Source organism: Eurosta solidaginis, chromosome 5 (assembly GCF_040869045.1).
Source record: "Eurosta solidaginis isolate ZX-2024a chromosome 5, ASM4086904v1, whole genome shotgun sequence".
NCBI lineage: Eukaryota > Metazoa > Arthropoda > Insecta > Diptera > Tephritidae > Eurosta > Eurosta solidaginis.
Window position 1 is genome coordinate 26998482 of NC_090323.1, and position 24802 is coordinate 27023283.

The 24802-nt window shown below is 34.7% G+C and overlaps 1 protein-coding gene across 3 annotated transcripts in view; it reads right to left on the minus strand.

The window, feature by feature from the left end:
• The window catches only part of fbl (pantothenate kinase 3 fbl), a 91565-nt gene that overhangs the window by 35771 nt on the left and 30992 nt on the right, over positions 1-24802 (minus strand). Inside the window, exon 1 of one of the 3 annotated variants that reach the window (XM_067787863.1) lies at positions 18336-19372. The exons of the other annotated variants lie outside the window; for them this stretch is intronic. Coding sequence (XP_067643964.1) covers positions 18336-18846 — 511 coding nt within the window. The 5' untranslated portion in view covers positions 18847-19372. Of the gene's footprint in view, positions 1-18335; positions 19373-24802 lie in introns of those variants that run through there. 3 annotated transcript variants of the gene reach the window in all.

Below are 24802 nucleotides of genomic sequence, written 5' to 3' on the forward strand. Positions count from 1 at the left end.
GATATCGAAAAAGTGGGCGTGGTCATAGTCGGATCTCGTTCATTTTTTACACCAAGATAAAGTGCGTTCAGATAAGTACGTGAACTAAGTTCAGTAAAGATATGTCGATTTTTGCTGTAGTTATCGTGTTAACGGCCATGCGGAAGGACAGACGGACGACCGTGTATAAAAACTGGGCGTGGCTTCAACCGATTTCGCCCATTTTCACAGAAAGCAGTTAACGTCATAAAATCTATGCCCCTACCAAATTTCAAAAGGATTGGTAAATTTTTGTTCGACTTATGGCATTAAAAGTATCCTAGACAAATTAAATGAAAAAGGGCGGAGCCACGCCCATTTTGAAATTTTCTTTTATTTTTGTATTTTGTTGCACCATATCATTACTGGAGTTGAATGTTGACATAATTTACTTATATACTGTAATGATATTAAATTTTTTGTTAAAATTTTACTTTAAAAAAATTTGGTTATAGTCCGATATCGTTCATTTTAAATAGCGATCTGAGATGAGTGCTCAGGAACCTACATACCAAATTTCATCAAGATACCTCAAAATTTACTCAAGTTATCGTGATAACGGACGGACGGACGGACATGGCTAAATCAAATTTTTTTTCGATCCTGATGATGTTGATATATGGAAGTCTATATCTATCTCGATTCCTTTATACCTGTACAACCAACCGTTATGCAATCAAACTTAATATACTCTGTGAGCTCTGCTCAACTGAGTATAAAAATGTTTATAAATACATTCACGTGTCAAAACGACACACGACAAATACCTTCGTACGCGTTCAGTAACAATTTACGACTAAACTTGTTACGAGTTTTGCCAGTTCGGTTAAATCAATTTACTTGTTTTCTATTAAAAACAGATATGTATTTCAATTAAAGTATGATTAGTTATTGTTGGTACCAGAGAAGTGCATTGAACAGTTGATATATCGAGTACGATTTCTATATATATTTATTAGGGCGGGTCGATTTAAAAATCGCTCATTGCTCTGTGAAAATCGTATTCTAGGGATCAAAATAAGAAACTTTGCCGAAGGAACCATACCTCTAAAACGAATTCTGATGCCCCCCCCCCCCCCCCAATTTGGGCGAACTTTTGGGTAGGGGCAAATTTTGAAAAAACCCACTTTGACCCATTTAGAGTAGAGGGTGTGTGCCACTGGCATCGGTGGGCCGGGCCTCCAAAGTTAGTGGGGGTCGGTCCTACAATTGGACTCGATTGGAGCACTCCAAATGGGTCAAAGTGGGATTTTTCAAAATTTGCCCCTACCCAAAAGTTCGACCCAAATGGGGGAGGGGGAGGGGGGGGGGGGCATCAGAATTCGTTTTAGAGGTATGGTTCCTTCGGTTCCTTCCTTATTTTGATCCCTAGAATATGATTTTCACAGAGCAATGGGCGATTTTTTTGCCTCCCCACAAATCGACCCGCCCTAATATTTATACATACATACGCAGGTATTAGGGCTGATCAGATCAAAGATTTCCTAATATTGTGGAGATTTGGGGCTTATTGAGCGAAATGATGTAAAAAAAAAAACTATTTAAATCGTCTGGAAAAAAACAGAAATGAGGTAATGAAAAATATGCCATTATTTTTCTAGAAAAAGAGTAAAAATTTTGCGTTTAAATTTTTTGGCCAAAGTTTTTTTGATTTATTAATTCTACAAAGCATATTGTAATGAATTTAGTGAAATTCCTCTTATTCCAAACTTTCTGCTTACGTTCGAATTGCAAAACTCTTTATTATACTACTTTGAGAGTACTTCACAATAACACTTAACTTCACAACCAATAGCATGCTTAAATCAAAACTGAGTACTGACTACCCAGCTTGTGCTGCTTTTATACTCTCCGTTGCTTCATTCACTTATTTCTACTAAGGTCTAGTAATTTCGTGAACTTCATGCTTGGTTACCAGCCATCTACATGTATATTTGCAGTTTGTAGCCATATGCGTCTGTATATGTGAGTACTACTTCGTTGATGGTTACATGTTTTTATGAGTATCTCTCCGTTGCCTTATATGTATGTGTGTAGATGATGAGTTGTTTACGTACATACAAGTGGCTGCTTAGTATCGGCTTAGTGATGGTAGTATCGCTTAGCGATGCTAATATTCGTCACAATCATATATATTATTTCTAATTGCTGTTTTTATGTACGGGTCCCTTTTTCGTTCTTATTTGGAATTCAAATCTATAAATAAAGTTTCGGTTGTAAAGATGTAGATTCGGGCTATTAGCGAGCTTTGCGCAATTTTGGTCGTAGTGCTTTTGTTTAGCTATATTTTATTAAAATTATTTGTTAAAAATAAACGATTGTGAACACACAAAGAAATCTATTTGTACTATGGCACTATTGTGAATATTTACACTGCATTACCGGCAGTTGCTACCAACGCCAGATGGCAGCGCAAGCTGTAAGTTTTAATTAATTGATAAAACAGCTGTTTTCTGTTGATATTTGATAAGAGAGAGATATTTGATAAGAGAGAGGTTGCGCAAGATGCGCACAGGTTCGGCTCGTTAATAAAATACTACAGACCAGTTGTACAATAATAAGGCAATTCACAAGGTTTCTTTTTTGTCATATGTGCTATGCTTTAATCAAATTTTGTATGGAAATCATGGAGACAACTCAAATCTTAAAATTTTACATGAATACAATAGTCTTGTGAATTGCTCAAAATGGAGAAAATGCAGACGATGATACATACATACATACAAATGTATACGAAACGAATTTGGAAGTTCAGAGTTTACAAACTAGATTAAGTTTCATTTATTTATTGTTTTTCCAGTCAATTTAATTTTAAAATTTGATTAAAATTAGACTTTCTGACCAATTTGTTTTGAAGTGCAAGTTATATAAACTCCATTTGTTCGACCCTGCGTTTCGCTAGGCTTCCTAGCTTCCTCAGGGGTTATCTATTTATTTGCAACAACAAATATACATTAGACATCATAAACGAACAGTCATGGTATATACGTACAAACATATAACAATACTTACAAAATTTAACTTAATGCTATTTTACACTAAACGGCATAAATCAGTACCACTCTTCAGTGGTATCATTGTCATACTAAGTTTTGATTATTAAGTTTCATCATATGACTTAGCTTTTATGTATTTATAATAAAATTTTTGATGATGTCGGGATGAACCAAAGTGCAAATGGCAATGTTTATTTTCAAATTTATTTTATACTTATTAAAATTGTATGTTCTTAACTTGCCGACGATAGCAATTCCTATGCGAATAATTATTCACTTGATTTTTCGTAAAATGAATGCAGCCAACTTTTGAATTCTAGGCTGAGGCTTAAAAAATTAAGTCATCATTCACACTTTTTATACTCAGCTGAGCAGAGCTCACAGAGTATATTAATTTTGTTCGCATAACAGTAATCCGTAACGGCATAAACTAATCAAGATAGATATAGACTTCTATAAATCAAAATGATCTGGGCGAAAAAGAAATTCATTTAGCCATGTCCGTCCGTCTGTCCGTACACACGATAACTTGAGTAAATTTTGAGGTATCTTAATGAAATTTGGTACGTAAGTTCCTGGGCACTCATCTCAGATCGCTATTTAAAATGAAGTAAATCGGACTATAACCACGCCCACTTTTTCGATACCGAAAATTTCGAAAAACTGAAAAAGTACGATAATTCATTACCAAAGACATATAAAACGATGAAACTTGTTAGGTGGGTTGACCTTATGACACAGAATAGAAAATTAGTAAAATTTTGGACCATGGGCGTGGCACCGCCCACTTTTAAAAGAAGGTAATTTAAAAGTTTTGCAAGCTTTAATTTGACAATCGTTGAAGATATCATGATGAACAGAACGTTACTCCTATTACTATATGTGTGCTAAATAAAAATTAGCAAAACCGAATGACAAGCACGCCCACTTAAAAAAAGAAAAATTTTAAAAGTCAAATTTTAACAAAAAATTTAATATCTTTATAGTATATAAGTAAATTATGTTAACATTCAACTCCAGTAATGATATGGTGCAACAAAATACAAAAATAAAAGAAAATTTCAAAATGGCCGTGGCTCCGCCCTTTTTCATTTAATTTGTCTAGAATACTTTTAATGCCATAAGTGGAACAAAAACTTACCAATCCTTGTGAAATTAAGGGCATAGCTTATATGACGATAACTGTTTTCAGTGAAAATGGGCGAAATCGCTTGAAGCCACGCCCAGTTTTTATACACAGTCGACCGTCTGTCCTTCCGCTCGGCCGTTAACACGATAACTTGAGCAAAAATCGAAATATCTTTACTAAACTTAGTTCGCGTACTTATCTAAACTCACTTTATTTTGGTATGAAAAATGGGCGAAATCTGACTATGACCACGCCCACTTTTTCGATATCGAAAATTACGAAAAATTAAAAAAATGCCATAATTTTATACCAAATATGAAAAAAGGGATGAAACATGGTACATAATTGGATTGGTTTATTGGCGCAAAATATTACTTTAGAAAAAACTTTGTAAAACGGGTGTGACACCTACCATATTAAGTAGAAGAAAATGAAAAAGTTATGCAGGGCGAAATCAAAAGCCCTTGGAATCTTGGCAGGAATACTGTTCGTGGTATTACATATATTTATTTATTTATTTTATTTATTTATTTATTTATTTATTTGACATAGTGGTTGTATCTGTAAGACAAAGTCTTTTTAAGTACATCAACAAGTTTTAAAAACAAAATAAATAATTTAAAATTGAAGTTGTTATAACAACTTTAATGCTTAACCTAGAATACACGTTTGAAAAGAACATGAAAGTGCTTAAGTATATTAAGAAAGAAAGAATAGAATATAGATGAAATTATGTTGTTTCCACATTAATCATACTGAATTGAAGTAACTATGAATTAGCTTCCTGTAGTTGCTCCTACCCATATCAGCCTTGAGAGAGTCAGGAATGAAGTTCCAGAGCCTTACAGCATTAACAAAAAACAGCATCGATGAGGACAAATATAAATATCGTGGTATTATTAGCTTGCGATGTCTAGACGACTTGGAAAATTTTAGTTTTTCATAAAGATAATTTGGTGTTTTGAATTCATTAAGTTTGAACATAAATATACAGTTTCGTGCAGCAATATAATCAAAAATACTGCATCCTAGAACTTTGCACCTCCATGTGGAGATGTGGTCATACTTTTTAAGGCCATAGACATAACGCGTTATATTATTAAATGCAACATCAATTTTATGGCTCGAAGCAGAATCTAATTGACTGTAGACAAGCTCAGAGTATGTTATGTGCGGCACAATCAATTGTATAGCTAACTTTTTTCTGGTCTCCAAAGGTGTAAAAGAAGCAGAAGCTCTTAAACGGCGCAAAATAGAATAAACATTGCTTAGAATTTTATTAACGTGGTCAATACAGGTCAACTTGGAGTTTATCACAAAACCCAAATTTCGAATCTTTTCAGTAAACGAGAGGGCACTATTTCCAACAAAGAGCTTTGGAATATACTCAACATGTACAACGCTACTACTTATGGGCAACACATATGACTTTTCACCATTTAAGCATAGACAGTTTTCACAAGCCCATTTCCAGATTGCAGACAAGTCACTATTTATTTTATAACATAAATCTTCGACAAGGCCAACACGACTAGATAGGTATAACTGGATGTCATCAGCATATGCGTGGACATTTACGTGCTGACACACTGAGAAAACATCATTGACAAAAAGACTAAACAGAAGAGGACCAAGCACAGAGCCTTGTGGCACACCAGTAGGGACAACACGAGATTTGGATGCAGAGTTTTTGCAAACTATCTTCTGGGTTCTTCCCTCCAGGTAACTGGCCATAAGCTCAACAGATGTAGTGGAGAACCCGAAGTAGAATTCGGGTTTTTTGCAGAGGAGGTTGTGCTGCACTGAGTCAAAGGCCTTAGAAAAGTCAAGGAGGCACAAAAGGGTTAGGTCACTTTTGTCAAAACTAGTTCTTATGTCGTCAAGTATTTTGATCATTGCAGTAGAGCAACTGTGCTTAGGTCTGAATCCAGATTGCACTGGACTCAACAGGTTGTTCTCCTTAACATAAGCTGAAATTTGACCCGCCATCAAGGACTCACACACTTTAGCAAACGCAGCTAAGATGCTAATTGGCCTATAATTGCAAGGTTCAAGAGCATTATATGTTTTGGCGACAGGAATAATTAACGCCTTCTTCCACTCCCCAGGGAAGCAAGAAGTTGTGAAGCAATGATTTATAATATGCGTGAGAGTTCCTAAAATGAATGGCAGAACGAGTTTGATGAACTTCAAAGAGATCCCATCATCCCCAATAGCATTAGATTTGATGTTCATAATTGTTTTACGAACTTCTAATTCTGATACTGCTTTAAATTCAAATTTAATCACTGGCTCAAAATGACTTATAATGTCCGGAGGTATATGACTGTCCCGACACTCACTTGACCTAATAAAATAATCGTTTAGGATATCTGGGTCGACTTGACAGTCCTTTTGACACTTCCCGAAGTTTCGCCATAAATCTTTTGACGGAAGTGACGGGTTTAATTTATAATTGCAATACATCTGCTTCGATATTCTTATGATAATGGTGGCTTTGTTTCGGGCGATTTTATATAAAGACCAAGCAGACTCAGTTTGTCTCCTCTTCCATTTCGCGTAAAGTCTATTTCGTTCTCTTATAGCAGACCTGACTTTAAAGTTATACCAAGGAACAGAATTGATATCAGCTCGAGCTCTACGTAAAGGGACATGCTTGTCATAAAGCTTACACAAGTTTTCACTTAGAAATTCAAGTTTGCCGTCCACAGTAATAATGAACCAACACAAAGACCAATCAACATTGCACAAATCAACAAACAAAGCATCCACATTAACAGCTCTAAAATCACGATAAACATTGGTAACAGTGTCAACAGGACGATTGAACGTAACATCTAGTGAACAAAAAATTAAATCATGGTCAGAAATAAAGCTGATTTGGTCAAATTTTGTAATATGGTCACGACTTGACGTAATAATCAGGTCCAACAAGCTTGGAGTCGAATTATGTGCGTATCGTGTTGGTACATGTTTGTTGACTATAGTAAGGCCAGCAGTTGAAATATGGTTAAGTAGTTTATTTACATATGAGTCAATTAAGAGTAAATTAACATTGAAGTCACCACAAATAACAAAACGCTCGAAGTCTATTAAAAACGAAGATAACTCAGCAAAAAAGGAATCTAACAAGTAACATCTATTTGGGTTATATACACATGATACTAGCACTTTATTTATGTTATCAGAAATTTCAGCTATAATAAACTCTGTCTCACTATTTTTAGACACTGATAACACATTAATCTTTAAGGAGGCCTTGCAATATATTGCAACCCCCCCTCCCCTTCTAGCTAATCGATCTACACGTGTTAGTCTATAGTTAGGGATACTATAGTAGGCATCAGATAAGTCAGAGGAAAACCAGGTTTCTGAGACACAGATAACATCAACATCTGATTCCGAAAATATATCCCTAACATAATCCAATTTGTCACCATTCATACTTCGAGCATTAAAGTGCACTGCGCTAAGTTCAACCGATTGCTTGCATAAAATATTTATTAACGTCTTGTGGCATTCGCTAATGCTAAAGGCAGATTTCTCACAGTGGCTTAATACTGTAACGAATTTGCTGCAAATCCTCTTATTTGCAATCCTCTGCTAAGTTCGAATCACTAAACTGTTGAATAAATAACTCCAATATTGAATGATGGAAAAATGGCCTTTATTAAGTACTTCACAATAACACTTATACTTTGCTACTCGCTGGCTTAATAACCAAACTGATTGATAACTCAAATGAAACTCTACTATCTACTATTGGCCGCCAGATCGCGTGCTTAATCAACTGATTGATAGCTCAACTCAAACTGAATTCAGCGCCTCTACATCTGTTGCCTTTTACACCCTTTGGTTTCCTCGTTCGCATTTTTCCAGAATGTACTAGCATTGTCCATGAGCTCTCAAACTTCTCAGCTATAACTAAAATTGCACAATTTTATACATATTTTAGGCGCTTCCAGAATCTACTAGTCCAGTAGCTCTCAAACTTCTCAGATATATGCATGTGTTTGCGCATTGACTCTCCGCTGCTCGTATTCGTACATGGTACATATGTGTAGACGCAATTATTTATTCGTTTATGTAGATACATAAAGATTGAATTATTGATGAGAATGCTTGTAGTTTACAGTCTCTCGCGTGCACATAGGCGTATAAGTAAATGCATCTGTGTGTGACATCTCTCTGGGCTGCCTTATATATGTGTATACTTGATTTGATTATTAACGTAAATACTGCTTGGCATGACCTTAGCATCGCCTTAGTGATGGGATAACTTAGTGATGCTAATATCCGTGACAATACCATAGGTTGGAGAAGGAGACAACACAAAAAATGCTAAATGCACAAAAACTGCAACGCATATGCAATTGCATGCAAAAACGAGTTACATTATATAGAAAACGAGAGAAAAGTGGGAAGATATAATTAAACAAATAACAATTAATATTTAGTTTGAAACTCATAGTAAGAGAAATCGATAGGTATAGAATTAAGGGAGTAAGGCAAAAAGAGAAACCTATAGCGAAGTTAACATTGTATCTGAAATACATATACAAAGAACAAAACATTGCTAAAACAAACATATGTACGTAAATAATATGTTACGACTATATCAGCGCTCCTCTTCCAATAATTGCATTGACTTCAGCTTTGCTATTTACCAGCTTCGACTCTTCCCCTTGTTTATGTCTAACAAAAAATTTGCCACGGATAGAAAACACCGACGCTAACTGTTTCTGCCGTCTCAGTGCCGATGCATGAGTCATTACCTCCCTCAGGTTCTTTGGCAGACTTTCATGTATATACACCGACCCGTACCCAGGCAAATCAAGATCAGAGAGCGCAAGCGATCTCTTTTTAGATTTGCAAAACACAGCGACAGCCTTTAGCAATTGGTTACGGTCAGGCGCTGAAAACAACTTTATTACAATGGTAGTGGGCTTTTGCTGAGTTTTGATGATTCCTCCGTTTCGCAGTCGAAATGCATCTCTTAAAGGTGGCGATTTGTGCTCAACCGCCCGACAAATCTGCATAAAGAGCTCAGGCAAACTATCATTCGCAGCTTGAGGTATGCCAGTGATGATCAAGTCAGTGGCAACAGCGCTGATTTCGAGTGCATTGAGCTGGGCCTGAGCTGCAATTAGCTCGTTACGCATAAAGAGCACATCAGAGCACGCATTTTCAACTGCAGTCACTCTCTTCTCTATTGCAGCCATGGATATCTTCAAATTTGATGTTTCAGCAGCCAACTCACCTATTTTCTGCATAACACGCTGTTCTGTTTGCTTCATTACAGCAGTCAAATCTTTAACAATAGAGATTCGTAGAGCATTCAATTTTTTGTCAAATACCGCTGATGATGGTGTAAGGGGGGTTTTAGGAGGGGAAGCCGTTCCTCTTGGTGGATTTTTGCGCGCCATTGTTGCTGTATTTTTTCTATTTATCTATTTTATTGTTTTTTCGTTGTCTTATTAGCTTTTTAGCTCTTATTCAAAGCAGCAGTAAACACAAGACAAGTAATTAGTTCAAACGAATTAACACTACAAACTGTAGGCAACACACACGCACGTAGACAACGCAAAGAAAGTTGGCAAATTGTTAGAAAGAATTTACAATTATTAAGAGCGCACAAAACACGTCCTACTCAGTTGACATCTAAATATATTAAATTAGCGGTACCCGACAGATGATGTTGTGGGTTACCCTGGACCATATTTTGGTCGATTTCTCGAAAACGCCTTCACATATACAACTAAGGGCACTCCCTTTTAAAACCCTCATTAATACCTTTAATTTGATACCCATATCGTACAAACACATTATAGTCACCCCTGGTCCACCTTTATGGCGATATCTCGAAAAGGCGTCCACCTATAGAACTAAGGCCTACTCCCTTTTAAATAATCATTAACACCTTTCATTTGATACCCATATCGTACAAACACATTATAGAGTCACCCCTGGTCCACCTTTATGGCGATATCTCGAAAAGGCGTCCACCTATAAAACTAAGGCCCACTCCCTTTTAAATAATCATTAACACCTTTCATTTGATACCCATATCGTACAAACGCATTCTAGAGTCACCCCTGGTCCACCTTTATTGCGATATCTCGAAAAGGCGCCACCCTATAGAACTAAGGTCCACTGCCTTTTAAAATACCCATTAACACCTTTCGTTTGATACCCATATCGTGCAAACAAATTCTAGAGTCACCCCTGGTCCACCTTTATGGCGATATCTCGAAATGGCTTCCACCTATAGAACTATGGCCCACTCCCTTTGAAAATACTCTTTAATACCTTCCATTTGATACCCATGCCATACAAACACATTCCAGGGTTACCCTAGGTTCATTTTCCTACATGGTGATTTTCCCTTATTTTGTCTCCAAAGCTCTCAGCTGAGTATGTAAAGTTTGGTTACGCCCGAACTTAGCCTTCCTTACTTGTTTTCTGTTGAAATCACTAAATAAATTTGTTTTCTTGACAAAAAAAGATTAGTGTCTGTTAATTCAAGAACAACAAATCTGATTCGTTGGCTTTACTTACAAGCTTAATTTTTTTTCGGTGCATTTTTATTGTTATTTTCGTGTTCGTAGCTGTATAATGCTGCTTCATGAATCATGATGAAAAAAGTTACGAAAAATTCAAGTTCTATTTCAACTTTTACACAAAAAAATATTAACATTTTTTTATTTAAAAACACAAAAACTAAATCTTATATTCTCTGCTTGACTGAAGAATATAAAGTCAAATTTTTTATCATTGGCTAAAATTTTATCAAGCCGAACTTAAATAATTTTTTTGCTCCATCCTAATATGCATGTATATTTGTATATTGTAATATAAATAACAAACCGTTAGAAATTGTAGAAATTGGTTGACATAAAAAAAAACTCAGTATGAAAGCAAAACGTGAGAATAAATTAATCTATGGCTATGATTTCGCACTTTTGAGAGTATAAGAATATTTAAAACAACGATTGGTTGTCAACTGATGTAGATAAATAAATGAACTTTGGCCGAACTACGATCTCAACATTTGTGGTTATTTTATTCAACAATAACTCAATTGAGATATATTTTATTTTCCGAGATATACCAATGCTGAAAATATAAGTAAAATTAAACTTTTTCGTAGTTCAATATAATACTTTTCATGAAAATATTTGAAAGGTGCTTTGCTCACATGCCATAGATTCTAGAAAGTATACCCAGAACAAGTACACTGAAAAAAATGAAGCTGGTAACGAATCAGGTTGTTTGTTTTTGAACTAACGAAAATTCGGTGAAATTGTAGAGCACAAATTTGTTTAGTCATTTCAACAAAAGAAAAACTGTTGGTCGCAAGTTAACAATATTCTGAAAAAATTACAGATTCTCAAACAAAATGATTTTCTATTGAAGGAACTGAGGAAGCGGACAACACCAGCTAATTTTAAAGAGAAACTTACGCTCATGGCACTCATTAATTTGTTCATATGCCACAAAAATTTCTGTTATATTAACAGTCACTGTTATTATAATGTTGACAGAAATTTGTTATTTTAACAGTTTTCATTGGTATTCTTAGGATATCATTAATAATTGTTAGTTAACAGAGCAGATCTAGGCGGCCACAGTGGTGTGATGCTAGCGTACTACGCCTACAACACCGAAACTCCTGAGTTCAAGGCCTGAAAAAAAACTAGATCAAAATCTTTAGAAAAAAGTTTTTTTTAATTAGAAAAAAAAGGTCGATTCGCAAATTTGTATATTTTTTAACAGAGCGTGTGGTTCAATAAACTTTTATTGTCCATTTGACTGTTGAAACGATCAATTCAGTATAAACAATTTGAGCGAAGTTAATTTAACAGCTACTTGCGATGGATAAAAATTAACAGAAATATAGGTTGAATTGTCCCGTAATTTGGTTGATTTTTCCAGCTTTTTTCTTTGAGTGTACCTTTTTTCTTATTTCAGGTCTCAAGAAGCGCTTTCATATTTTTGGAAACTTCGTCTTTATCGAAAATAATTTCAAAGCAATTTTGCGCTTACAAGTGTGGCATTTTAAAATTATTCGAATAAATGCTAAAAAGCTCCCTTTAAGCTTAAACACAAATATTATATGTGGATATTTTTGAAGAAGAAAGAGAAGAAACTTTCGGTAAAATCTTTTATTAATTAATATTTGAAAAAATCTCACAGTTCGTTTTCAGAATATGTATTTAATTAGCGAGGCAGGCTTTATATAATTATTTTGTTGTTGATATTAGAAAAATTGCAAAAATTGCATACAGCGATGGTTACTGGGACATATCCTGACGAAAAGATAGCTGATAAAGATGTGAAATTCAGAAACATGTCCAAGTAACCATCACCGTGTGCAAATTTTGTAATTTTTCTAATATCAATGACAAACATTTTTATAAAGCAATGTGAGCCTGTCTCTCTAACTAAATACATACTGTGACGAATATTAGCATCATCATGTTGTAAGTAAATAAAGGCACAACAAATCAATCATCATTTACACACATACATACAAGGCAACGAAGATATACTGACAAACACACGTAATCATCAGCCGAAGTTCTTACTCACGCATACACACGTATAATCAATTACCAAGCAGGAGATACAGCAGTTCTAGAAGGCGAAATGTCTAGACTTTAGTAGAAATACGCGAATGAAGCAACGGAGCGTATAAAAGCAGCGCAAGCTGAGTTGTTAGTAATCAGTTTGATTTAAACACGCTGTTGTGAAGTACGCGATATTGAAGTATAATTGTACTACTCCCAAAGTAGGCTAAATAAAGATCATATTGCAATACTGAATATTGGAGTGTTTTATTCATCAGTTTAGCGATTCGAACGTTAGCAGAAGGTTGCAAATAAGCGTCATTTCTTTAAATTCGTTACAATACAAATAATATTAATATAATAGTGAACAGAAGCATTGCTAATAATGCACTGCTTAAAACCCAATGTTTAGTTCTGTTGAACGCGACTGAAAATATTCCACACAATTTGGACTAAAAACATATAGCGCACAAATGTGCCCAAAAAAGGGCAATACTTAGAGACAATTTACAAAGCCGGGCGTTCATATGGCTGAGTGGATAGAGGCATCTGCCTTTACACCAGTATGAAGAATGAAGGTTCGAGATTTCGAGTTCAAAACTCAGATCCCTAAAAGCTAACTGATGAAGAAATGAAATTCAGAAACATGTCATAGTAACCATCAACATGTGTAAATTCTGTAATTTTCATCTATCATAATATGATTATATATATTATATATTATTCCTAATTGCTGTTTTTATGTAGGGGTCGCTTTTTCGCTCTTATTTGGAATCCAAATCTGTAAATAAAGTTTTGGTTGTAAAGATGGACATTCGGGCTATTAGCGAGCTTTGGGCAATTTTTGTCGTAGTGCTTTTGTTTTGCTACATTTTATTAAAATAATTTGTCAAAAATAAACGATTGTGAGCACACAAAGAAATCTATTTGTACTATGGCACTATTGTGAATATTTGCACTACGTTACCGGCAGTTGCTATCGTACGCTAGATGCCAGCGCAAGCTGTAACTTAATAGAACAGCTGGCTTCTGTTGATATTTGATAAGAGACTTTTATTGTAATTATTTGGAACTTTTCGGCCGATAAAATAAAGACAAAACACAAGGTTTCTCTTTTCCTCCTACGCGTTTCGATGAAATTTCTTCATCTTCATCAGGGAGACTGTATATTTATCATAAAATATGACATACAGCAAAACAAACATTAACACATTAGTTAGAATTACACAATTTACATCACTCTGTTGTTAACATAATACTTACATTCAATTTATAACATTGAAAATTTCAGATCATAAATAAACAAAACTTTACATTTAATCGGCCGAAAAGCTCCAAATAATTACAATTGTAACAAAAAATTGGCCCAAAATAAATATATTACAAATTTATCAGAGACTTTTATATTGGTTGCGCAAGATGCGCACGGGTCAGGCTCGTTATCTATATTTTCAATATAGCTTTTGCTTTCCTTCAAGAATTAAAAGAAATTGTGTTTCAGAACTAAAAATCTCTTCAATAAAATTTTTTTATCTATTTTTCTTTTTTATATTTGTCGTTATACTGGATCATTGTGAATACATACAAGTGAAAAATCTTTCTATTCCTCCGTTGCCATACCTACCTGTCAAATAATAGCTGACAAGGAGAACGGCTGTCGCGAATTGCCAGAGAATGGAAGAAAGGTTTGTTTTTTGCTCGCGGTTATTAAATTGAAGTGCCACGAATTGCTCATTTGTGTTTCAAATCAGCTTTTCTTTTAAATGTGTATACAGAAAATCAGACTACATAATAATATTAATTTCTAAAATCTAGTTAATAGATTAAATGTGAGCACCCAGTTAAGCAAACGGTTAAATATGTAAATAATGCAATATACCAGCCGTCTACAAAAATGTTTGAAAACCACTATTGAGCAAATGATTTAAGTAATCGAACAGCGATTGAACAGATGATCGAGGCTGTTTACTATTGTAACGTGTTTGTCAAACATTCGCCACTTGTATGAATTCACAATGTATTGGATGAAGGTCATTTTTGACTTTCATTTTGAAAAATAATTAGAAAAAGGACAAAATATCATGTCAGCTGAAGATCTCGGATGATTTCGAAACTTTTCGAAGTTTAGATATTTTTAAAGTCGGAAAGTTGTGAAGAAAAGGAAATTTAAAAGTCGTTGTCACAGTTAAAGAAGCTTTCAATGTCAGATTTGATTTTTTTTTGCAATAAATATAAAAAAAGAAGCAAGTATAAAAAACAAGATGCAGAATATTTTCTTTCAGAACTCAAAGACGTGTTCAATATATGTATGTATAAATGATTTATTTTAACAATAAATCACTTAATAAATTATATATTTGCAGTTCAGCTAATCTCTCTTTCTCCCACATTATACAGGCATTAATATTGTCGCAGACAATTTGTGAGATGTCTTATCAATATCTACAGCTAACCTCTGCTCGTCCGGCGTGACAAGCCAAAAATCATGCATTATAAACGTGAAATTAAATACATTTGTGACATTAATTTTGTTTTTTATATTCAGCTGAGCAGAGCCCACAGAGTATATTAATTTTGTTCCCATAGCGGTATTCCGTAACGGTATATACGAATCGAGATAGATACAGACTTCTATATATTTTTCTGGGCGAAAAAAGAAATTCATTTAGCCATGTCCGTCCGTCCGTCTGTCCGTCCGTCCGTAAACACGATAACTTGAGTAAATTTTGAGGTATCTTAATAAAATTTGGTATGTAAGTTCCTGGGCACTCATCTCATCTAAAATGAACGAAATCGGACTTAACCACGCCCTCTCTTCCGGTATCGAAAATTTCGAAAAACTGAAAAAATGCGATAATTCATTACCAAAGACGGATAAAGCAACGAAACTTGGTAGTTGGGTTGACCTTATGGCGCAGATTAGAAAATTAGTAAAATTTTGGACAATTGGCGTGGCACCGCCCACTTTTAAAATAAGGTAATTTAAAAGTTTTTCAAGCTGTAATTTGACAGTCGTTGAAGATATCATGATGAAATTTGGCAGGAATGTTACTCCTATTACTATATGTGTTCTAAATAAAAATTTTCAAAATCGGATGACTTTTTAAACAACAAATTTTTTAAAGTAAAATTTTAACAAAAAATTTAATATCTTTACAGTATATACATAAGTAAATTATGTCAACATTCAACTCCAGTAATGATATGGTGCAACAAAATACAAAAATATTCAAAATGGGCGTGGCTTCGCCCTTTTTAATTTAATTTGTCTAGAATACTTTCAATGCCATAAGTCGAACAAAAATTTACCAATCAGCATAGCTTTTATGACGATACCTGTTTTCTGGGAAAATGGGCGAAATCGGTTGAAGCCACACACAGTTATACACAGTCGATCTTCTGTCCTTCCGCTCGGCCGTTAACACGATAACTTGAGCAAAAATCGATATATCTTTACCAAACTTAGTTCACGTACTTATCTGAACTCACTTTATCTTCGTATTAAAAATGGGCAAAATGCGACTATGACCACGCCCACTTTTTCGATATCGAAAATTTCGTAAAGTGAAAAAAATGCCATAATTCTATACCAAATACGAAAAAAGAATGAAATATGGTGATTGGATTGGTTTTTTGACGCAAAATATAACTTTAGAAAAAGCTTTGTAAAATGGGTGTGAAACCTACCATATTAAGTAGAAGAAAATGAAAAAGTTCTGCAGGGCGAAATCAAAAGCCCTTGCAATCATGGCAGGAATACTGTTCGTGCTATTACATATATGTATAAATAAATTATCGGTACCCGACAGATGATGTTCTGGGTCACCCTTTTAAAACCCTCATTAATACCTTTAATTTGATACCCATATGGTTCAAACACATTCTAGAATCACCCCTGGTCCACCTTTATGGCGATATCTCGAAAGGCGTCCACCTATAGAACTAAGGCCGACTCCCTTTTAAAATACTCTGTAATTCCTTTCATTTGATACCCATGTCATACAAACACAAAACCCAGGGTTACCCTAGGTTTATTTTCCTACATGGTGATTTTCCCTTAGTTGACAAAGGATGAAGGAAAATCGTTCCAAAACACGTCACCCTTGGTTTACAATTTGGTCGATATTTCCCAAACGTATGTGATATGGAATTAAAAACCACTTATAAACCATCTACGAAACCCTACGAAACCAACGCAGTTAAGCTGAGTAGTTAATGTTCGGTTACACCCGAACTAGCCTTCCTTACTTGTTGTTATTATTCTGGTAACATTTATATATTTACGAATCAGAACTCGTACTGAGTAAATAACTTTCCAAACTATCATTAAAACGAAGTTTAATTACATTCATTGAGTTTGTAAGAATCATCGTATATACGGATATATCAAGTGTTTGAAGCGAAAATCAAATTTTCACATTAAGCTAAAACCTGAAGAAGGCTCATGAAAAGAAAATCGGCGGGCAACTTCTCTTTTCCTTGTCGCTTTCAAAGCAAACGAGATATCAGACAAGGTGACTCACTATTAAACATCCTGAGATTTTGCAGTCATCCCTGTAAATCCATAAAATTATGAAAACGGGCGTGGCATCGCCCACTTCTGATCACAAATTTGCTCATGTTTCAGTAACCATAGCTCGAAGACCAGTTGATGCATATTGACTCAATTCGCTGTACATACTTTGCTTATAACTCTCAACGATTTTGCAAAAAATGGACGAAGTTGGATCAGGACCACGCCCACTTTTTATACAAAAAGGATCGTAAACGAATATTAGAGACTGTATCTCTGCGAAAAATAACTTTATATCAATGCAATTCTACTTTTAAATTGTGTTTATAACAAGAAAATGAATATATATCAAGTTCAAGAAATAGGCGTGGTGCCACGCCTTTTTAAACCAAGCATTTTCTCATGTTTCGGAAGTCATAACTCGAAGACCTGTTGTTGTATTTCTGCCAAAAATGTGAGCAATAACTGGAAGACGAATGTACCTTTCGTAAAAAGACTGGGTACCCTTATTTCCTTTATAATACATTGCCTTAAAACCGATTACACGCGAACTTACCGACACCCTTGATGCTTTCAAATTGCAGCTGTCTAAGTAGTCATCCCTTTCACCCTCGAAGGATGATCTATATTCTGTATCTGGACATTAAAACTAGCAGCGATTAAAAACTCAATTGCTGCTGTTGTGCTTCCAACAAACCCGCAGAGGAAAGGGGCCGTTGATGCGTAAAAAGTGGAAAAGAACTTGACTATTCTTTTTTTTGGCCTTGTATATATTTGCATTGGACCGTCGTAACCTGCAGGTAGATACACATAAAGTAGATCTACGAAGTAAAGTCACTTGAGTTTAAAAGATTCATTGGCAAAAAATGGTGACTCATCCCCAATATATGCAGATGAATTTATACCGCGAATATCTGACCCATGGGATAGTCGTATGGTGGCCAGCCTTGAAAAAGGAGTGGTGGTGCACTAAGAACAACGCCAAGCGAGGCTCTTCAGATCTTTCTTGCCATCCATTAAATCTAGTTGGTTATCAAGCAGCCGCAACGTCAGTCCAGCGGGACATTTTTTGTTGCAATGAGACATGCATTTTCCCACCCACAACTTACTCATAAGTTCATCAGTTTCATGAATCTGATGTTGCTGCGTCATTGTACCACTATTAATGTATTCAGCATTTTGACTTGAGACACGATCTAAAGCATCCGCCCAATATTGGCATCTGTTATCGGCTGTATGAAGAGTTGCATCATTGTGTTTGCTATTCAACAACTTGCTATCATCATCCTCAGCCTGTTTAGTTTCGGCGTCGCCTAAGATATGATAACCGTGATTTTTGTTGACGACATCATCATCATCATAGACTTTGTAGTCTGACACATATTTTTTATGTTTTTGTTTTGTTGCAAAAAATTTCCATGAAGCACGCCAAGAATTTCTTTGCTTTGTGTGTATAGCAGGAGGTGTAGTGCGGCCATTTGCGTTAAATGGTAATTTCTTATCAGTATAACTGCTAATGCTACTGCTGCTGCTGCTCATTTTAGATGCGCTACTGTAGTTGTGCAATTTGAAAATTTTCAAATTTATGGAGTATTTTGAATCTTTCGCGGGCACTTTCATTATGTTTGTTTTTAAAAATTTAAGACTAAATATTTTTACTATTTAAAATATAGGTTAAGCTTATCCAAAAACAAACTTTTTTTTTTTAAAAAAGTTTAATATTTGGCAATAAATATCACAGTAAATATGTTTACAATTAGTAGTAAAAAACGGCAGTTGTTATAATTTTTGCAGTTGATTTTCGTTTTTTTTTTAATTTTTTTTATTTGCTAATTTATTTATTTTAATTTTTTCAAATTGAGTGTTGTTGGAGAATTAAAAATAATTTTTTAATATTACTTTTTTTAAAAATTTTGCAAATGCCGCGACTCACTTTTTTTATTTCACTGCGTTTCAAATGATTTTTTTTAAGCAAGTATTTCTTAAGTTTTATTGCACTAAAATTTATAAGCACGCAAAAGGAATTATAAATTTCTTTTACTCAAAATGTGCATCGTTTAGTGCAAGTGGCTAATGGAAACGCAAACGAAAAAGTCGACTGTTCGCGAGCGCGCGTGTTGAACGTTTGAATGCGCACTGATTATGGCATGTTTGATTAAGCCGGGCACACTTGAAGTATGTACTTGTAAATAGTCACCATACATGTCCAATATGTATATACTACATGCATTAGGGTGGCCCTCCTTGAGTTTATTGGTAGTGATCTAGGATGATCTTTCAACGGCGCACAGTGGCATTTTTGCATGATTTAAACGCGAAAAATTAATAACTCACTGAAAAATGAACATATTTCATTCAAACCATATGTATATGTTTGTATGCCTTACTCCCCTTCGGTGAGGTTAGGCGAATGGGAGGGGGAGGGGTTTGAACCCCCTTCAAAAATTTTGAATTAACCCCAAACAAAAACTTTCTTATAGCCGTATCTTGTTCTTTTGTTCACAATTGAACATACCTATATTTAAATTTCTTATCTTCTTCAAGCCATGAAGCAAAATTTCCAAGAAAATTAACTTTGGTGTAATTCACTTGAATCCATCTCATACGAAGCTTTGATAAAAAATTCGAACTTTACTACAGCATTCAACATAATCCTTCGTCTCTATTCACGCCCTCCCTAAAACCGTACACACGTGGTCTAAAACGGCTTAATCCTTTTGCTTTTACCCACGTTCTGCAACCCACACCTCATACAACTCCCTCTTTGTGATCGTCATAATATCAAAAAGGGGGACCTGCCGGGATGAAGAATCATTTGAGTTACATACATATATGCACTAATATTGAATTATTGTAGAAATTCAAAAATTATTGTGGTACAGCGTGGTTCAAACTTTTGGCATGCTTTTCTTTTCACAGTTTTATATATTTTCAGCATAAAAGTAATACACATTAAAAAACTCATAATTTCGTAAAAACTACTTAACCAAAAAACTTTTGAACATTTGCAAAATAATATAATTACGTGTAGATTTTAAATAACCAAAAAATATTTTAGCTTTTGTTTCACCACAAAGTTTTATTTAATTTTAAACCACGCGTTATTTTACTTCTGTAAATTGTACTACTTAGCGCGTCATCAATAACTTACAGTTTGACAGCAGATTGATTATTCAATGAAGAACAATAATTATAAGAAATGATAATTGCCGTTATATACTGTGGACATTTTAAAAACAAACTGCATTCAAATTTCAAAAAAAAAATTACTTGAAAATCTTTACTTTTTCGAGTCTAAACCAAGCAAAAATGCCACTGTGCGGCGCACTATGGAAAATAAAGGCCAGCTTCTGATTAAAAATCAATAACTTTTTTATTTTTGAATATTATGTTCTAAAATTTTGCACATATATAGAATAAGGTATATGGCTTCAAATGGAATGTAATTTATTATGCCTTAGTTTAAAACCATACCTTAAAAGATAAAAGAAGGTCAAAATTATTAAAAATATCCAATATTTATTTTTTAACAATGAATACTATTATTTTATGCCTACAAAAACCAAATATCAAATAGTAAATCAAAATACAAGTCAATTTAAATAATAAAAACATAAAAAAATGGTGATTGAAATTGAACACAGATTAATTAATTAATTGTAATGTTTATTATTGTTATTGTACATATAAATATGTTTATTATGTTACTTATACCTGATGAACTTCGGGATCTGAAATTAATTCGTTCACTTTCAAAAGATCTAAGGTGTCTTCATCAAGTTCCTTCACGTTTTTAGTATACAGTTTTCTAATGCTGGTTATATAAGGATCTGAAGTATAAAGAAGAGTATGAAATACGTCCTTGTTTGTAGCGGATTTTGATCATTTTCTAGAATGATGTAAACGAAATTTTTTATAATCCTTATAACGGGATTCTTGTGCATCTTCCGAAAGTTTACCAAAAGAAAGTACTGCAAAATTCTTTATGACACTTTCTCCATGAATCAAAATTTTGTGATCTGAAGATGGCATGTAGTGTTATTCATAATTGCTCACATAGATCCTAGCAGTCTCCATAGCATAACTGCCAAATTTTTCAGTATTTATCATTGAAAGAGCTTGCAGAATTATGTAAAGTCGTTTAATCAAATTTATACACTCCTGTAATTTCAGCAGAGCAGCATGCATTGTGAAAAATTCTTCTGAAAGTATTACCGCCATGCGTATTACCACTTACTTGCCTTGGTTTGTCGATGATCAATCCTAGCTCTTCACGGAAACGCCTTTGTACCAGGGTTTTCTTCTCTTGCTTTAGTCGTTTCTTTTCTTCGCGTGTGGCTCACCATGTTTGGAAATACAGATTATAGGAAATATGTAAAATCATTTCCATACAACGAATCCAGGCGTATACAGTAGACAGTCCATATTAATACGAATCTTCATTTTCAAGCCTAGCAGTCACTTTAAATCGTTCATTTGTCCCGTAGTACAAATATTGTGCTTTCGTTAAATCCAAGTCAATAAATACGCTCAATGCTTCTTCATCCGTAAAAAATTTTGTCTGCCTTGGGTCTTCTATGCGAATCGAGAATAAGGTCTTATTTTCACTGTCAGCAAACCTTAATGTTTCCACAAGTTTAGCTTCTGTTCCTTCTCCTATCGAACGACCTTTGAAGATATGCATTATAGACGTGTTCAAATCCATATTAATTAAGTAGCATTGTATTTTTCTTCTTTTACTGGATTCTAACAAATCTGGATAAGATACGCACGGTCTCCCACGTTTTCCAGAAGAAGTAGATGGTGTGGAGACGGTTGTAATGTCTTCAGATTTCGGTAAAGTTACTGAATATTCTGATTCTAACCAATTACTGTTTTTCATTAAAGATTTATCCTTTTTCCGTGCTTCTGCCCATCGTTTATTAAAAGTATGAATAATATGTCTTTGAAAATCACTGAGGATGAAACATAAGTTGTCTTCAGATACATGATAATTTTCTTTTAAAACTGTTGATAATGTCTCCAATGATTTTCCTCCTTCGATATACGAAAGTATTATTTCACGTTTAAAACACTTGAAGGTAGACATTTTGAAGGGACAACAAAACACGTAGTTATTTCTATTCGTAACAATTACACTTCTGTTAATTCACTAATATTTTGTTCTGATTATATACTAATATGAAATATGAGGGTGGTGCGTTGAAACAAAGGGTATTTTGGAAATTCCGTTATAATCGCTTTTAACCTCGTTAGTTTCCTACCTAAGGTGTACATTCATAAGTACTCCGTCAACAAAGTTTCGAATTGTAGGCATTTTATGCAAAACTGCACTTAATGCTTTACTTTTTTATTGTTTAAAATAGGATTCAACGCCCAATGTCACACGGGAGAACTGGAATTTTTATTGATAAAAAATAGGTATTTTACATAGTAATAATATATTTCCGCCCACTGAAATTGAAAAATTTAGGTAAAACTGCATTTAGTGTTTTTGTTATGATGTTTGAAAAGATAATTCTTTACTTTTTTATCGTTTAAAGGTGTATTCAACCCTCACCGTCACTGGAGAAAACTCTGATTTTTATTGAGAAGAAAGAAGAATCATTCAGCGCTGTTCTCTAGTGTGCAACTTGTTTATTAATATTTTCACCAGAGATAGACTTCCTAATATCAATGAAAAATTACAAAACTTACCACAAACTATTGATGTACACAGCAACATTTAAAACCCCAATAGATAGCGAGCGGTTTCCGTTTTCTGACTTTTATCACATTTTTAATAGTTACTCCGAAAATCGCACACTTCCGCAGCATTTTTTTATTTGATTATGTTTATGGATAACTAGGCTATAAATCAACGTAAATGTAAAGCGTTGGTAAACGTGGGCAACTGTCAAACGTCTCGATGAACTTTAAAAAAACTTTTTTTCACCATATTTTATTTTAAAATTATTTTAAGGTAAAAATAAACATAATATTAAAAACATATTAGTTGTTTCATATTCTTAGAAAAACAAGGTTTTCATAAATATATAATACATCATACTTTTTCCTGTAACGTATAACATGAAAATCAATTTGAAAGTGATGAAGGGAATGGGCTTAACATGGACGTCCGTCAATACTTAAAGTTTGTGATATTGTAAAAAAAATCATTTCATATAGTATGTATAATTTTTCGATATTATAGTCTAGTTTGCTCCTTAAACTATTGATTGAAATAAAAAAAGCATGCCAGTAGCGACATCGAAAAAACCATTTTTAATCAGCAGTTGTTCTACGATTTTCCATAGTGCGGCGGTGCGACTCCAAAAAGCCCCCTCTAGAAATCACAGACTCGTAATTGGCACTCTGACAAAGCAGCCGTAAGAGATATGTAATTTCTTACTTGATTCTCACTTTCGATACTGTATAGCAGACTAAACCAACTCCCTCCGTGTAGGACTCAATTGGCCTATCAGCCAGGAAAATCCGCGGAGACGGTTATTCAAAAGCCTCACGGAAAAAAATTGATAGGCTATAATTGGCAAGGATATAAGCCCAATGAGCATTCGCTGGGTGCCATCTATGTATCTATGCTAAAGGGAAGAAAAATCAACCCTGCGCTGTGGGGGGCAACTGAGTCAATTGTGGCCACTAGGGGATTCCCTCTCGCCTCTCTTGGGGACCCTAGTCATAGATGGTCTCCTTCAGTTACTGAAATCTAATGGATTTGACACACAAGGGTATGCAGATGACTTAAGAATCTGCGTCACATGGATGTACGAGGACACAATTTCCAAACGCATGCAACAAGCCCTGCGCATCATAGAAAGGTGGTTTGATACCAAAAACTAATCATGGCAGATCCAACCCTAGGTGGCAACAAAATACGATTCTCAATGAAAGCAAAATGACTGGGGGTTACATTGGACAGGACCCTCACGTGAATGCTCATCTAGATGGCAAACCTTAGTAGCTATCTCCCATAATGGTATACTGGACATTTAATATCGTTGTGAAACCAAAAACCACGCAAAAAACAGCAATAACAAAATTAAGCAGACTGAATTGACTGATTCGTATTGGCACAACGGGAGTGTTGAGAATGTCACCTGCTTATGCACTTAGTGCCTTAGTGGGAATACCTCCCTTCCCTATTCTGATATCAAAAGAGGCAATACCTGCTGCACTAAGACTTCAAAATATCTTTGAGCTAAGGGGCGGAAATATAAAAGGGCATATAAAAGTAAATGATAAAATTCATAGGAAATCCTGTATTGCAACTACGTGATGCAACCGCCCCTACAGTTCTCCTCAGAATTCTTAGGGGAGCAGGAATCCATTTACAGACCGACTCAGAGATCTGCTTAACGGATGGAAACACGGGAGCTGGTATCTATCGTCCGAGCTTCAAGAAATCGATACCAATAGAATGCATCCCACTGTTTTTCAAGCAGCAATTCATGCAATAGAAGTTTGCGGTAAATAATGTCTACGGAGAGGTTTATCCTAGAGGAGCTTCCTCATTATGTCAGAGAGCCAGGCAGCTTTACGTGCCCTGCAGTCTAACACAATTACTTCTAAGGCAGAA